Source organism: Anser brachyrhynchus, assembly GCF_964034855.1.
Source record: "Anser brachyrhynchus genome assembly, chromosome: 3".
Lineage (NCBI taxonomy): Eukaryota > Metazoa > Chordata > Aves > Anseriformes > Anatidae > Anser > Anser brachyrhynchus.
The window spans coordinates 126,184,683-126,198,447 of NC_137696.1; the positions used below are offsets into that span (position 1 = coordinate 126,184,683).

General features: G+C 62.2%; 1 protein-coding gene across 1 annotated transcript; it reads left to right on the top strand.

Moving 5' to 3' along the window:
• Window positions 1–1,465: 1,465 nt before the first annotated feature.
• Window positions 1,466–13,684, top strand: LOC308192214 (uridine-cytidine kinase-like 1). Its single transcript, XM_080585523.1, has 14 exons — window positions 1,466–1,742; window positions 1,817–1,923; window positions 2,039–2,209; window positions 2,631–2,702; window positions 2,969–3,158; window positions 3,238–3,299; window positions 3,758–3,774; window positions 4,508–4,606; window positions 11,774–11,867; window positions 11,968–12,030; window positions 12,449–12,571; window positions 12,645–12,752; window positions 12,830–12,986; window positions 13,115–13,684. The coding sequence occupies exons 1-14, from the start codon at window positions 1,481–1,483 to the stop codon at window positions 13,186–13,188; spliced, it is 1,599 nt and encodes a 532-aa protein (XP_080441649.1). The 5' UTR covers window positions 1,466–1,480; the 3' UTR covers window positions 13,189–13,684.
• Window positions 13,685–13,765: the final 81 nt, after the last annotated feature.

Consider the following 13,765-nt stretch of genomic DNA (forward strand, 5'->3'; position numbering starts at 1 on the left):
CTGCCTCCGCCCGCACCCGGCACCCCCGCGCCGTCGGGGGCTCGTCGCCGACAGCACGGCACCGGCTGCCCGTGGGAGCGCGGGGAGCGCCGGTTCGCTTGCACGGGGGCTGCTCAGGAACGGGGCTGGGCTGTGGGGAGCGCTCTGCACGGGGGGGCTGCTGGGTACGGGAGGGCTGCGTGGGGTGTGGGAGCTGCTCGCGTAAGGGGGCTGCTTTTGTACGGGGGCTGTTTGGGTGCGGGGCGAGTAAGCCTCATCTCCATCCCTGGGAAAGGGACGAAGCAGCTGATCCTGGGAACTATTTCCAGGCAAGTAAAGGAGAAACAGGTCACCAGGTCAGCATGGGTTCAAGGGGAAGTCATGCCTGGCCAACCTGGTAAGCTTCTACGGCAAAAACGACCGGTCTGATGGATACGGGAGGGAGCAGCAGGTGTTGTCCTCCTGGATTTTGGTAGGGCCATCTCCCATGAGATCCTCGTAGAGAAGCTGTTAACGTATGGGCTGCACGTGCAGATGGTGAGGTGGGGTGAAAACTGCCTGAACAGCCAGGGCCAGAGGGTGGTGATCAGTGGCACAAAGTCCAGTTTGATGCCAGTAACGGGATGAATAACCCGAGGGTCAATACTAGGTCCAGTCTTGTTTAGCATCTTTGTTAATAACCCAGATGATGCAGCAGTGTCCCCTCAGTCTGCAGATGACCAAACTCGGGAGAAGCGGCTGATAAATCAGGGCTCGTGCTGCCATGCAGAGGGACCCAGACATGTTGGAGAGCGGGGCTGGCAGGAACCTCCTGCAGTTCAACAAGGAGAACTGCCAGGCCTGGCCCCTGGGGAGGAACAAGCCCAGCACCAGGACAGGCTGGGGGCACCCGGCTTGGAAGCAGCCGGGCACAGAAGGACCTGGGGTCCTGGTGGGCACCGCGGTGAGCGGGAGCCAGCAAAGGGCCCTTGGGCAGAGAGGGCTGGCGGTGTCCTGGCTGCGCTGGGACAGCCAGGGGGGGGATCCTGCCCCTCTGCTGGGCGCTGGGGTGTCCTGGGGAGTCCTGGGGAGTCCTGGGGAGACCTGGGCCCCCCTCAGTACAGAGAGAGCTGGGTCCAGCGGGGACAGCCCAGGCCGGGGCCCCCAGGGTGCTGCCGGGCCCGGAGCCCCCGTGCTGTGAGGAGAGGCTGCGAGAGCTGGGGCTGCTCGGCCTGGAGCAGAGGAGGCTCCGGGGGAGCTCCCCCATGGCCGTCAGGACCCGCGGGGAGGTGCGGAGAGGCCGGAGCCGGGCTCTGCTCGGCGGTGCCCAGGGCCGGGCCCAGAGCACCCCGTGACCACAGACGCCGCTCCCGCACCGGGCTCCCGCCGGCGGCCGGGCCGGGGCCGGGGCGGGGGCCGGGGCGGGGCGGGGCGGGGCGGGGCCGTGCCGCGGGGGCCGCCGGGAGCCGTGTGCCCGCCCCGCCCCGCCCCGCCCCGTCCCGGCAGCCCCCGCGGCGGGCAGATGGCGGCGGCGGGCGCGGAGGAGCGGCGCGGCGCGTGGGGGGCGGCGGGCCCCGAGCGCGGCCCCGGCCCCGGCGCCGTCCCGCTGGGCTCGCTGCTGAGCCGCCTGCCGCTGTCGGCGCCCCCGCCGCGCCGCCGGACCGCCAGCCAGTGCAAGCCGGAGCCGCCGCTGCTGCGCACCAGCAAGCGGACCATCTACACGGCCGGGCGGCCGCCCTGGTACAGCGAGACCGGCGCGCCCGTGGACGAGGCCTTCGTCATCGGTGAGCGGCGGGGCCGGGCGGGCGGCGGGCGGCGGGCGGCGGGGGCCGCGCTCACGGCCTGCGCTCGCCCCCAGGGCTGTGCGGCGGCAGCGCCTCGGGCAAGACGACGGTGGCGACGCGGATCATCGAGGCGCTGGACGTGCCCTGGGTCGTGCTGCTCTCCATGGACTCCTTCTACAAGGTGAGCGCAGCGCGGCACAGCGCGGCGTGGCGTGGCGCAGCACGGCATGGTACGGCACGGCGTGGCATGGCATGGCGCGGCACAGCGCGGTGCTGAGCGGTGCCGGTGCCCCCAGGTGCTGGACGAGGGGCAGCAGGCGCTGGCGGCCCGCAGCGACTACAACTTCGACCACCCCGATGCCTTTGACTTCGAGCTGCTCGTCAACGTCCTCCGCAAGCTCAAGAAGGGCAAGAGCGTGAAGGTGCCGGTGTACGACTTCACCACGCACAGCCGGCGCCGCGAGTGGGTGCGTGCTGTGGGCACAGCCTGGGGGGACGGGGCAGTTGGGGGGCACGGGGTGGCTGGCCGGGGACAGCGGACACGAAGGCGATGTCGCTCCGAGGGGTGGGGAGGGGGGTCGAGGGGGTGCGTGGAGATGCTGGGGTGGGCATGGGAGCGGGGAGCACCATGGGGAGAGCCCTCAGTGTGAGTGCGGCCAGGACAGGAGCTAGCAAAGGGATCAGGCAGAGGTTGGGGTTTCTGCAGCAAGGCCTAGGGGTGATGATAACGGTCCTTAAGGGCTGGGGCATGTAGGACAGCTGTGGGCAGTCCTGCTCTCGGGCAGTGAGCACCCAGTGCGGGTCTGGGTTGAATGCTGTCCGTGCTGAGCATTGGCTGGCGCAATGTGTGAGGGGGGCAGGACGACTGTAACGCCTGTCTCTTCTCAGAAAACGGTGTATGGGGCAAACGTCATCGTCTTTGAAGGCATACTGGCTTTTGCAAACAAGGAGCTGCTGAAGGTATTGCTGCCTGATGCGGCTGGCCACCCGTTGCAGAGCGCAGCGCAGGGGCAGGCATTTACCGGGGTGCTGCGTGGGTGGTGGGCACGGTCCTGGGCTCTCGAGGGAGGGGTCGCCCACTGCTTGCTGGCACAGCACCTCTGTGCCGGAGGCTGGGGAGGCAACGCTGGGTGCTGTTGCTGCGAGGGGGCCAGAGCTGGCCAGGCTGTGCAAGGGGGAGCACGTGGGGGGTGCCGAGGGGGTGTTCACTCCTCCTAGTTTTCCAGCTCCTGGACATGAAGGTGTTTGTGGACACGGACTCTGACATCCGGCTGGTGCGGCGCCTGCAGCGCGACATCATGGAACGCGGGCGCGACATCGTGGGTGTCATCAAGCAGTACAACAAGTTTGTGAAGCCGGCCTTCGAGCAGTACATCGAGCCTACCGTGCAGGTTGCGGACATCGTGGTGCCCAGGGGTGAGATGCGCCACGTTGACTAGAGCTGGCTGCAGTGCTGGGTTGGTGTCCTGACCCGTCTTCTCCGTTCCCCTGCCAGGTGGGGAGAACTTTGTGGCCCTGGACCTCATTGTGCAGCACGTGCACAGCCAGCTGGAGAAGGTGAGGTGGGGACTGATCGAGTGCTGGTGGCCTGGGGGAGGAAGAGAAGAGAGACTGCACACGGGAGGGAGGGCGAGGCTGCCACAGCCCTGTGCTCTGTGGCTCTCAAAGTCGCCTCTTTACGCAGCTCAGGGCAGACTGAGCTGCAGTGCAGGGGCTGGGACGTGGAGGTAGGACAGGCACAGCACTCACGCTCTGGTCTCATTCTCCTGCCGCACCCCTGGTCCCAACTAGCTCTTCTTGATTTCACCCATCCCCACCTCTCTTGTCCCTGGCATCACCCGACACTCCAGCCTTCTCTCCCAAGTGTGCCCAGCGGGGTTCTCCACGCAGCCCCAGGAGAAGGGGTGGGAGCTGGGCTGGGGCTGCCGCTGGGGAGCTGTGCCTGGCTGGCGCAGTGACTGGACGTCCTTTCTTTCCCCTTTTGCCGTGCTGAACGACTCTGCTGTGCCATCCAGCGTGAGATCACTGTCAGGTACGTCAGGGACCCTGCCGGCTGGGAGCGGCCGGTTCCTGGGCTGGGGGTGAACGGCTGCCCTCGCCTGCTCTTCTCCGTGTGCTGCCTCTTCTCTGTCCCTCCTGGCTGAAGTTCTGCCGGGATGTCTGAGCGTAGCTGCTCTTCCCCAGCCTCAGAGGTGGCTGCCGTGCATGCAGCTTGTTTGGAGCTGGCTTGCTCTGGCTGCAGGCTCTTACACAGCCTGTCCCATGGCATCTACGCTTGGTTTGTGTGACTGGCTCCCTGCACTGCTCCTGTCCCTCTCTCAGCACGGTTCTTGCCCTGAATGTCAGAGGCTGCCCCATTCTATGGGAGCGGTGCCCTAGACAGGATGTCATGTAGGCAGCCACAGCAGGACAGTCCTCTCACTTCATCGATGTGACAGCCCTGTCCTAGGGAACTTGACAAGGCCTTGCCTTTGCAGAGCTGCTTCTCCCACTGCCTGGGTGCTGGCAGAAGCTTGCTTCTATGGGAGCAAGCTGGCAGCTCGCTTTGTGGCTGGGGGAGGCTTTTTCCTCATGTTTACGCAGTGATACTGGTTTGGGATTGTGTATCTGGCACTAGACATGGGGCTCTCTGTGGGATCAGGGCACGAAGACCAAGCCCTTTCTGGTGTCCAGCCAGTGTGGCTGGGTGTCTGGGAGGAGCTTTCCTTCACGGCAGGTCTGTGTGCATGAGTTGTGCAGCTCTGATCGCTGCTTTCTTGTTGCAGGGCAACTCTGGCCTCTGCGCACCAAGGGCAGCCCCTGCCAAAGACGTTAAGTGTCCTGGAGAACACGCCGCAGGTGCGGGGCATGCACACCATCATCAGGTAAGTCCCAGCCTCCTTTGGGGATTTCATTTGTGTTCCTCCCAGCAGGACCGTTCTTTAAGATCACACTACAAAGCCTGGTGTGAGTCTTCCTATCCCCAGCCCTCAGGCCTTCAGATGCAGGTGTTTTCTTGGAGCAGAACTGCTGAACAGAGCTGCTTCCAGCTTACAGATGAGATTTTGGTGACAGACTTCGTCTGCCCTGGTGTGACTTCCAAGCCACAGGCAGGTTTTTCTTGTGACGAGAGGACAGTTGGACCGGATGATCTTGGAGGTCTTTTCCAGAGGTGATTCTGTGAGAGGAGACTGGCTGGCACTTTCCTACCTGCAGTACAGCCCTGGTAGCTCGGGGCGTGGGGAGAGCTGCCGTTGCTGCCTCTCAAGGCACTTGCTTTTATAGCCAGCTTATGGAAGGGGCCCAGGTGCTGCTTCTATGACTTTGCCACTCGATCTTTTCATTCCCCACAGATGCTCTTGTTTTTTCTAGGTGACAGTAGCATTACTGTAGAGTCCAGAGCAGAACAGTGTGGGACCATGTTAGTGCTGTTGCAGAAGCTACAAGCTCCTGCATGTATTCCTGTCACTGTCAGAAGCCCAAGTACCTCGTCCCTAGGCTGCGAGCATGAGTAGTTCTGAGGTCAGGTCCAGCTAAGGGAACCGTGGAGCAGGTTTGGCGCTGTCCCTCCAGCATCTCCCTCCTCCCATGGTCCGGCAGTGGCCTCTTCGCATCCTGAGCCGATTGCTCTAGCTCATCCGCTGTCTGTGCTCTCAATGGTAGGTGAAGGTCACAGTGAGATCCTGGGGGAATAGCACCTCCAGAGGCAGAATGTTTGCCTGCAAACGAACAGTTTCCCTTTATGCTGGGGTTCTGCAGGAAGAGAATAATGCAGGTCTTTGTCTCTAGCCTTCCTGCTTACAGGCTTTGGCACAGATCTCTAACTTGCTCTTCTGCAAGAGCCGGCAGCATTGCAGTGGTGTGCGCTGCTCTCAGACGGACGTGAGCCTGGGCCAGTCCGTTAGCAGCGCGCAGGTGCCAGGCACTGAGCAGTCCTTGTTCAGGTGGAACGGTGCCCTGGGTGTGCCTGGAGTCTCTCCATCTATAGCTGTCGCTGTGTCTTCCTTCCTGAAGCTGCCTTCCTTTGGCCTTGCTGGGAATGGGCTGCTTTCTGGGGCTGTTCTGCCTGCATGCCGCAAGCATCTAATAACCTTAATCTGCTTAGACTTAGGAGTTTGTTCAGCTGCCCTGGGGAGGAAGGGATTGGCCCCTGCCCGCGGCGGTTGGAGCGCAGCAGCACCGCTGATCTCAAGTTACCCTGACAGCGCCGGGCTTCCCGAGCTGCTTGGGTGATTGGCAGGGAAGGCGGACTTTGCCTCTTCCAGATGGTAAAATGAAAAATACCACACTTGGGAGGGGTGTTGACTTGGCCTGTCAGCCACCCCCTCAAATGCTGCTGCAGCCCACAAGAAAGCAAGAGGAACTGAAGCGGTGCTGTTGTTAAGAACAGTTCCTTCAGTTGAGGAATTCTGGTTAAAAGTTCCCGTACTCGATGGTAGCTGTGCGGCTTGTATTGGTGCCTGTAAGCGATCACCTGGCAGCGCGCTATTGCTTCTGCATAACTCTGGTGTGACGTGGAATCCTTAATGGTTGAGGGTTGTCTGTGCTCACTTGGGACCCCCGTGCTTTGCCCTGTCCCAGTGGCACTGCTCCCTGCCCGCTGGGGCTTGCTGGGCCTCCGGTGCTTCGCGTGCTCACCAGCCAATCTGCCCTCCTCCAAGGTGCTCGCACCTCCGTGCGTGAGGTTCCCGTGCCTTGGCAAATCCGATTGCCCACCTTTGGTCTGGCTTCGGCCCTTGGAGCGCCGGTGCTCCCACCCGCGCTATGTTTCGGAGCGTCTTGGCTCCCCAGGCCTGGTGCCTGGGGATGCACCAGGGAGCTGTAAGCCAGCTTTTCCCTCCAGCCTCCCTTTTCCCATTCTGCCTTTCCCAGTGCAGTTCCCTTGGAGGCAGCCTGTTGGTCTCAGCTTGCCAGGCTGCTGCCAGCCAACATCATTTCCCTGTTGTTCAACACTGGGGGCTCTCCTGCACTTCAGCCTTCTGTCTCTGTGTGCCCTCCTGGAAGACCGCCCAGTGGCAGCAGATGAGCATCTCGCTGAGTGCAGTCATGGCAAATTCAGGCTTGGCATCCTGGGGAGAAGGAGTTTCCAGGGCAATCATTGTGCAGAGGCGGAGACTGAGAAATCGTCCTATATGTAGCATAGCCAAGTAGTTTTACTCATGTTCAGGCTGAGGGTGGACACTGTAATAAGGTCATCTTCCAGCTTACAAGATGCTTCTGTATCAGGGCCAGATCTCCAGAGGCAACGGGAGCATTTCACGCCACGTGTCAGGACTTCTTGTTGCCTGAATGGGACCCAGCAGCTGCGAGAGCCTTCACAAAACCTCTGCTCCCGTTCACGTACCGCGGGGATTCTTTTTACTGAAATAAGTGGCTTCTGGGGGCGTTTCCTCAAACATCCCTCGCAGTGTTGCCGTGCGTGCTGGTCAATCTGCCCAGCTGTGTCCCAGTGCGCGTTGGCTGAGCGGATCTGTGCCGTGCAGCATCGGCACAGCTCGGTCCCGGAGCTGCGGGGACGCTTGGGGCATCCTGCTGGTGCTGGGTGTCCGGCTGCACCAGGTCGTGGCTGTCGGCAGGCGGTGCCGTGGGACTGGCGGTGTGCACGTCCCTCTGCCCCCTGGCAGCTCGGGCTCTCTCTGCCACAGACCTGAGTTTCCCTCCCACTGTTTGCCTCTCGGTACCCACGTCACGCCTGGAGAGGCTCCAGGGCTGTGTTGGCAGCGCGGGCTGCAGGGGCGTGGGTCACCGCTGCTCGTAGGAAGTTTGCTCTAGCTTGAGCTCCTGGACTTTGCGCCCTGGCAGGACGCGCTGTCCCGTGTCAGAGCTGCCCTGGGAATGTGTGGCTGCAGGTGCTTCAGCGAGGGGCAGAGCGAAGCGTGGCCCTGCCCGCAGGGCAGCTGCAGTGCTGGAGAAGGGTGCTTCAGGCACGACACTGAAACCTGCCTGCGCTCCGGGTTCCTGGGGACCCGAGCGTGTCGGCTGGCTTTGCGCTGCAGGCGCTCCCACCCTGAGCACAGCCAGGCCATGCTCGGGCTTCCTGCGGGGTGCTGCTCCCCCTCAGAGAGGCTGCTCTGTGCCGTCCGCTGACAGCCCCGGGAAGCCTGATCTCGGGAGCTGGCCTGGCTGCACGCTGCTGCGCCACGTCTGGGGTACCGGGCTTGGGGTGCGCTGCCTGCGGGCCAGCTCCTGCCTCTGCTGAGCACTGCCCAGGCGATGGCAGGAGGGGTCCCAGCCCGTAACCTCACGCAGGTCTGGGGTGGGGCAGGTCGTGTCTCCAGGAACGCTGTGCAGCGGCTCCAGGCAGAGCTGGAGGAACCAGAGCGCTCGTGGCACAGAGGCGCCGCTTGCAGCATCTGTCCCCCGGCACTCCCGCAGGTCAGGGACCACTCGGGGCCGCCCGAGGGGTGAATGGACCTGGTGCGGGGGTTCCCGGGGGCAGCTGGCCACGAGAGGCAGCCCCGTGGAGGCAGGGCTGTGCCGGGAGCCCAGGCAGTGCTCAGGCTCCAGGAACCCGGTGGGCGAGCGTGCGGTTGAAGCACACCCACGGCGGAGGGGGGGGGGTGCACGCAGACCGCCCCCTCTGAAGAGCTGCCAACAGCCACCATCTTCCTCCAGGTCAGAGCCAATTTTCTCACTTCTCCTGGGACTTTCCTGTTGTCCCAAGGCTTGTTGGAAACATCCCCGTTGGTAGGCTTTTCTGGTCCATGGGAGCTCTTGGGCGCAAGGCACCCAGGTCTGACTGCAGAAATATCTCTTGGTAGTAGCAGCTGCTTATCCTTGTCTGCAGCTCCCGTTGGTGGACTGTCTGTCATCCTTGCGGTGTGATGTGAGAAGTGGCAGATGATGTCCTAAAATACAGAATAAAAATACCCAATATCCTTCTGCCTTTTATGGACTGTTGCCAATTCCACCCCTTCCATCTGGTAACTGGTAAATATCTCTTAAGACTCCTTTGTTCCTTACGTTCTCAAGAAATACTGTGGGTATACACAGGTTGTGCTGTTTTAGACGCAGGTCACGGAGGAGAAAACCGATTTCAGCAGCTCCTTATTAACCACAGTGCTTGCTGTCAATCTCCCTCTTGATTGTTGTTGAGCCAGAAGCTTGTTCTTGATGGTTCTCTGGTAAAATGACACTTGGGTTACAGCCCGTTATTGATGCTTTTGTCAAAGCAGCCACAGACTGCACGGGATTTAAAGAGACATCATAGGAATCTTTACGGCCACGTTTTAAGCTTCTAGTAAACCTTGTTTTCCTGGTAACTGACCTCTTGGTGTACTTACTTTTCCTTTAGGCATTTGACACTTAGATAAGGTCTCTGGACGCTTCTGCCCAGGGAAGCTGTGGGTGCCCCGTCCCTGGAGGTGTTCAAGGCCAGGTTGGACGAGGCCCTGAGCAACCTGATCTAGCGGGTGGCACCCCGCCCGTGGCAGGGGGTTGGAACTGGGGGGGCCTTGAGGTCCCTTCCAGCCCAAGCCGTTCTGTGACTCTATGGAGGTGCTCTGGGAACAGCTTGTCTGACAGCAGCCCTCTGGGCGAGGTGGGGCGGGGGCAGTCCTGCCCCAGGGTTACTGAGCGAGCTGCCGCACACGCCTGTGTCGTTGTGCTTTGTGTGTCGTCGGAAATGCGTGGTTTCATGCAGCAGTTTCTTCTATGTGCCACGTGAGGTAGGCTGTAACACATCTGTGTGCTGACAGTCAAGGTGCTCTCCGTGAGAAAAGCCGTCCTTTTCCCCTCTGGCACTGGGATTAGCGTGTGTGTACAATAGAGTTAGTTGGCTTTCCTCCTCCTGACGGAGAAGGGGAGATTTCCTGTAAATGTGCAGTCCCGTTGTGTTTTTATTCTTTGTTTTACTTTATTTCTTGCTGCCCTCAACACTTCAGTGTGGTGATGCAGTGTTGACGCATGTTTCGGGGCTTGCCTGGTTCCAGGCAGTCGCTGGTCTCTAGCTGGGCGGGTAACCAGAGGAGCGTTGTGTGTCAGAAGCTGCTGCCCATTGATGGTGTCAGGTAGCTCAGCTGCTCCTGACCGTGGTGTGTCCGGTCTCGTTCCCACACAGGTGCCTCAGGAGCCGGCGGCTGCTGTGTCACGGTCAGTGGCAGCAGTGCTCGTGTTACACCCTGAGCACTACCCGACGGGACTCCTGCAAAACACTGCCTCTGTGCTTCTGCTGCCCAGCAGCTGGTAATGCTGCCCGGCGTTCTGCTGCACCCTCCATCCTCTCTGCTCCTCGTTCTTCCTGTGCTGTCAGCAGCTATGTCCTCAGTCTCCAGCCTTGCAGCAGGTAGAGGTGGTGCTCAGAGCAATTAATGCTGCACCTCCACGTGCGCTTCTTGGGCACCTGCATCGTTTCTGTCCTCGGTCAGGATGCAGGTCTGCTCCAGGCTGACATTACGCTAAATAATCCCCTCTCTCTTGTTGCCGCTTTATTTCCTTCTCTAATCCAGCTAGCCTACCATGCAACTAACCCTGAACTGTCTCCCCTTGTCCCCGAGCGGACTGGGCAGCATCGTGCAGCACTTCGTGCTCTCTGCTTGATCAGCTGCAGGCTTCGTGTCCACCCTCCATGGGAACTGAACGCTCCTGGACCACGCAGTCCTTTCCAGACAATACCTGCGGCTTTGGCAAGCCCTGAAACGTATTGCCGCTTCCTTCTGTGCTCTAGGCTGTGTTCTCAACCGAGACATTGTTTGAGCTTCCTTCATCTTCCAGGGCTGACGCTCCCTTGCCCTGTGTGCCTGCTGCCCTGACACACCAAAGGCAGGGACTGACGCAGTTCCAGCCCGTTGGAGGTGTGGCGCTGAGTGCTGCTGGCATTCCTCTCGCTGCCCCTCCTACCACTGGCAGTGTCGGTGCCAGCACCGGCCGCTTGGCACTGGCAGAGCCTGGTCTCTGACCTCCCGATCAAGCCCCAGGCACTGGCGCAGGGCTCGGGGTGCCGTAGTCCTGTTGACATCCACCTGGAAGGGGAGGGTGCCTGTACCTCTGCAGCTCCCCTTTGGCTTGTCTCATCCTTGAGTCATTTCTAGGTCATGGTGGATCTCTCAGAAACCGAGCTGGTTTGCTTGGAATTGTTTTCGAGGTTATCTGCTTGTTTCAGTAACAAGTCAGCAGCTTTGGCTGAATGCTGTTTATAACTGGCTGAATCTAATTTCATGTGAAGGTGATTGTCTGCTGCAATGGAAATGTTTCCCCTGGCAAGGGAAGAGCCCCAGGACTTGGGTCTCCAAGCCTTTCTCATCTGTGCGATGGCAAGGCAGCAGGCTCTTTGGTTCCCATTTGCTTTCTGTTTAGGGACTTGGAGTTACTCTTTTTTCTTATTTCCCCCCTCTTCCTGAGGGGCTGTGATCTGAGGGTCTTTGAACTGCAGCCGACCCAAATGGGTTTCCTTTCTGCAGCCAGTGCTTTTGGAGGTGCCTTCCCATGTCCTCGGCCAGAACAGCATCGAGGCAGTGCTCCTGCTGGCGTCCTTCTCTGGCCCTTCTCGAGTCCCCCTGGCTGGGCCTGGTGGTCCTGTCTGCCCTGGCAGCTGCTAAGGCCAGCCGGGCTGCAGCTGGGGATGCAGTCTGTGTCCCCAGCACCTCCAGGGCTTGGGGTCCAGCTCTGCCCCACCGCGTGCCAGCGAGCCCCCTGCTGTGCCACCGGTTGTGCCGAGATACCTGTCTCGTCCATCAGCCCTGCCATGCCCCGGCACGACGCTGCACTGCAGCCACATGTACCTGCGGAGGCACAGGCGGGCTGGGCAGCGCTTGCTTCCATCCCCCGTGTTCCAGGTCTGGCAAGGCCGCTCCTGCGCGGCTGCTTGTCGCTGCCCAGAGCAGCACCTGGAGAAGCTGCTCCGTGCTGGGAGGTTAGGAGAGGGTGGGAATGGTGCCTTGAGTGCTCTTCAACTTGAACAGTCCCTGGGGAGGTCTCCTCATGGCATGCTCTAAGCTGGGGACTGACGAGCCTCAAAGGCTACTGGCTGCTCTGTCCTTGTCCCGTATTTCCCTCGCTGGCTGCAGGGTGGAGCAGGGACTCTGCTCAGCGCCCGCCTACCTGTCCTCCTGCAGGAACAAGGACACGACCAGGGATGAATTCATCTTCTACTCCAAGCGCCTGATGAGGCTGTTGATAGAGCACGCCCTCTCCTTCCTGCCGCTGAAGGTACACCAACACCCCTCGCCTGCAGCCCTGTCCCGGTTATGTGCCGGGGGCCCCCAGGGGCCAGCTTTGCCCACGCTCTCCTCACCTCCCCTTTCTGCAGTCGGTTACGGTGGAGACGCCCCAGGGGACGACGTACGAAGGGAAGCGATTCCACAGGCAGAGGGTGAGATGTTGTCCTGGCCCTCTCCTCCCTGTGGGCACGCAGCTGCCCCCTGTCTGGTGGGGACTGACTGGGAAATCCTGTTGGCCCCAGCCTGGTGCCATGCTGCAGGGCTGCCCAGGCAGCCTGTCCCCGGCCCATGGTGTGGGCCCAAGCACCATCAGGCTCCATGGGAACTGAAGAGCCTCTGGAGAGCATCTGGGCCCTGAGCTGGGGACACAAGGGCACGGCAGAGCTGGGAAAGGGCAGGCAGGACCGGTGTAGAGTACGTGGGTGTGAGCTGCTCTGTGGGGACAGTGGGGGGCTGCTGGGCAGAGAGGGGCCGAGTCCTGCCCCCCGCCCCGGGAAGGACCTGTGGGAGCAGCCAGAGCTGCTGCTCTCCTCGCACAACTTAAGGCAGCGTTCCCCTGCCTCTTCCCAGATCACCGGCGTGTCCATACTGAGAGCCGGGGAGACCATGGAGCAGGCCCTGACCGCCGTCTGCAAGGACATCCGCCTGGGCAAGATCCTGATTCAGACCAACCACGACACGGGAGAGCCCGAGGTGAGCAGCGCCGCAGCCCCGGCACAGAGCCCCGGCAGCGCCGCGCTGGGTGACCTCACCTCTTTCCCCTCAGCTCCACTACCTGCGGCTGCCCAAGGAGATCAGCGAGGACTACGTCATCCTCATGGACAGCACCGTGTCCACGGGAGCCGCGGCCATGATGGCAGTGCGCGTCCTGCTGGTGAGGGGCCGGGCAGCGGGGCTGGGGGCGCGCAGCCCGCCCGCCCCTGGCCAGGCTCTCACGGCTCTGTGCCGCAGGACCACGATGTCCAGGAGGACAGGATCTTCCTGCTGTCGCTGCTGATGGCGGAGATGGGGGTGCACTCGGTGGCTTACGCCTTTCCCCGTGTCCGCATCATCACCACCGCTGTGGACAAGAGGATCAATGAGGAGTTCCACATCATCCCAGGCATTGGTGAGGGGGGCGGTGGTGCTGGCCGGGGGCAGCCCCCTGCCCTGCAGCCCCCTGCCCTGCAGCCCCTGGCAGTGCCACGGGGCCCTGCCCTGCCCTGCCCTCACTCGCTCTGTCCCCATCTCCTTTAGGTAACTTCGGGGACAGGTACTTTGGCACCGATGCTCCCTCTGCCTGCTGTGAGAGCGAAGCCATGGACTGCTGAGCTGGCCGGCCCCCGGGAGGGGCGCAGCACCGCCAGCCCCTGCACCCCTGCAGCTTGGGCTCTCCTCTGCTCTGGGGCTGGCCCTGGCCACCAACTGCCACGACAGAGGCAGGGGTCGAGGGTCTGCTCCTGCTGGGGCCTTGCTGTGCGTGGGCAGGCTCCGTTGCTGGAATCTGTATTTATTTGTATTTATTGTGAGCAGCTGCCCACCTGGCTCTCCCGTGGGGCAGGCCAGCTACTTGAAAACCATCAGGGATCGGGGCCTTCCGCGGAGCCGCCGGCTCCCCACCGCTCCCACGCTCCGCTGCCGCCCTGCCTCTCCTGGGGGCTGGGGGCAGGAGGCAGGGGGAGCCGCGGCCCCTGCGGGGGGGTTTGATATTCAAACGCTCTCCCTTTGCGTTCCAGCCCCGCGGGCGGCGGGGGCCCAGGTACCCGCCCCCCCACCCGGGCTGCCCGTGCCGGGCGCCCCCGGGACCACGCAGCCCCCGCTGCCGCCGCGCTCCTTGCTCAGGTTTTTCCCCCGGCGGGGGGGGGCTCCCGGCCGGCCGCTGCGGCAGCCCCGGGGGCAGAGGCCCGG

Excerpts from the sequence above, each read along its gene's own strand:
- LOC308192214 (XM_080585523.1), top strand. The coding sequence starts at position 1,481 with ATGGCGGCGGCGGGCGCGGAGGAGCGGCGCGGCGCGTGGGGGGCGGCG. Across the intron at positions 1,924-2,038 it reads CCATGGACTCCTTCTACAAG|GTGCTGGACGAGGGGCAGCA; the intron begins GTGAGCGCAGCG and ends CGGTGCCCCCAG. Across the intron at positions 12,572-12,644 it reads ACGACACGGGAGAGCCCGAG|CTCCACTACCTGCGGCTGCC; the intron begins GTGAGCAGCGCC and ends CTTTCCCCTCAG.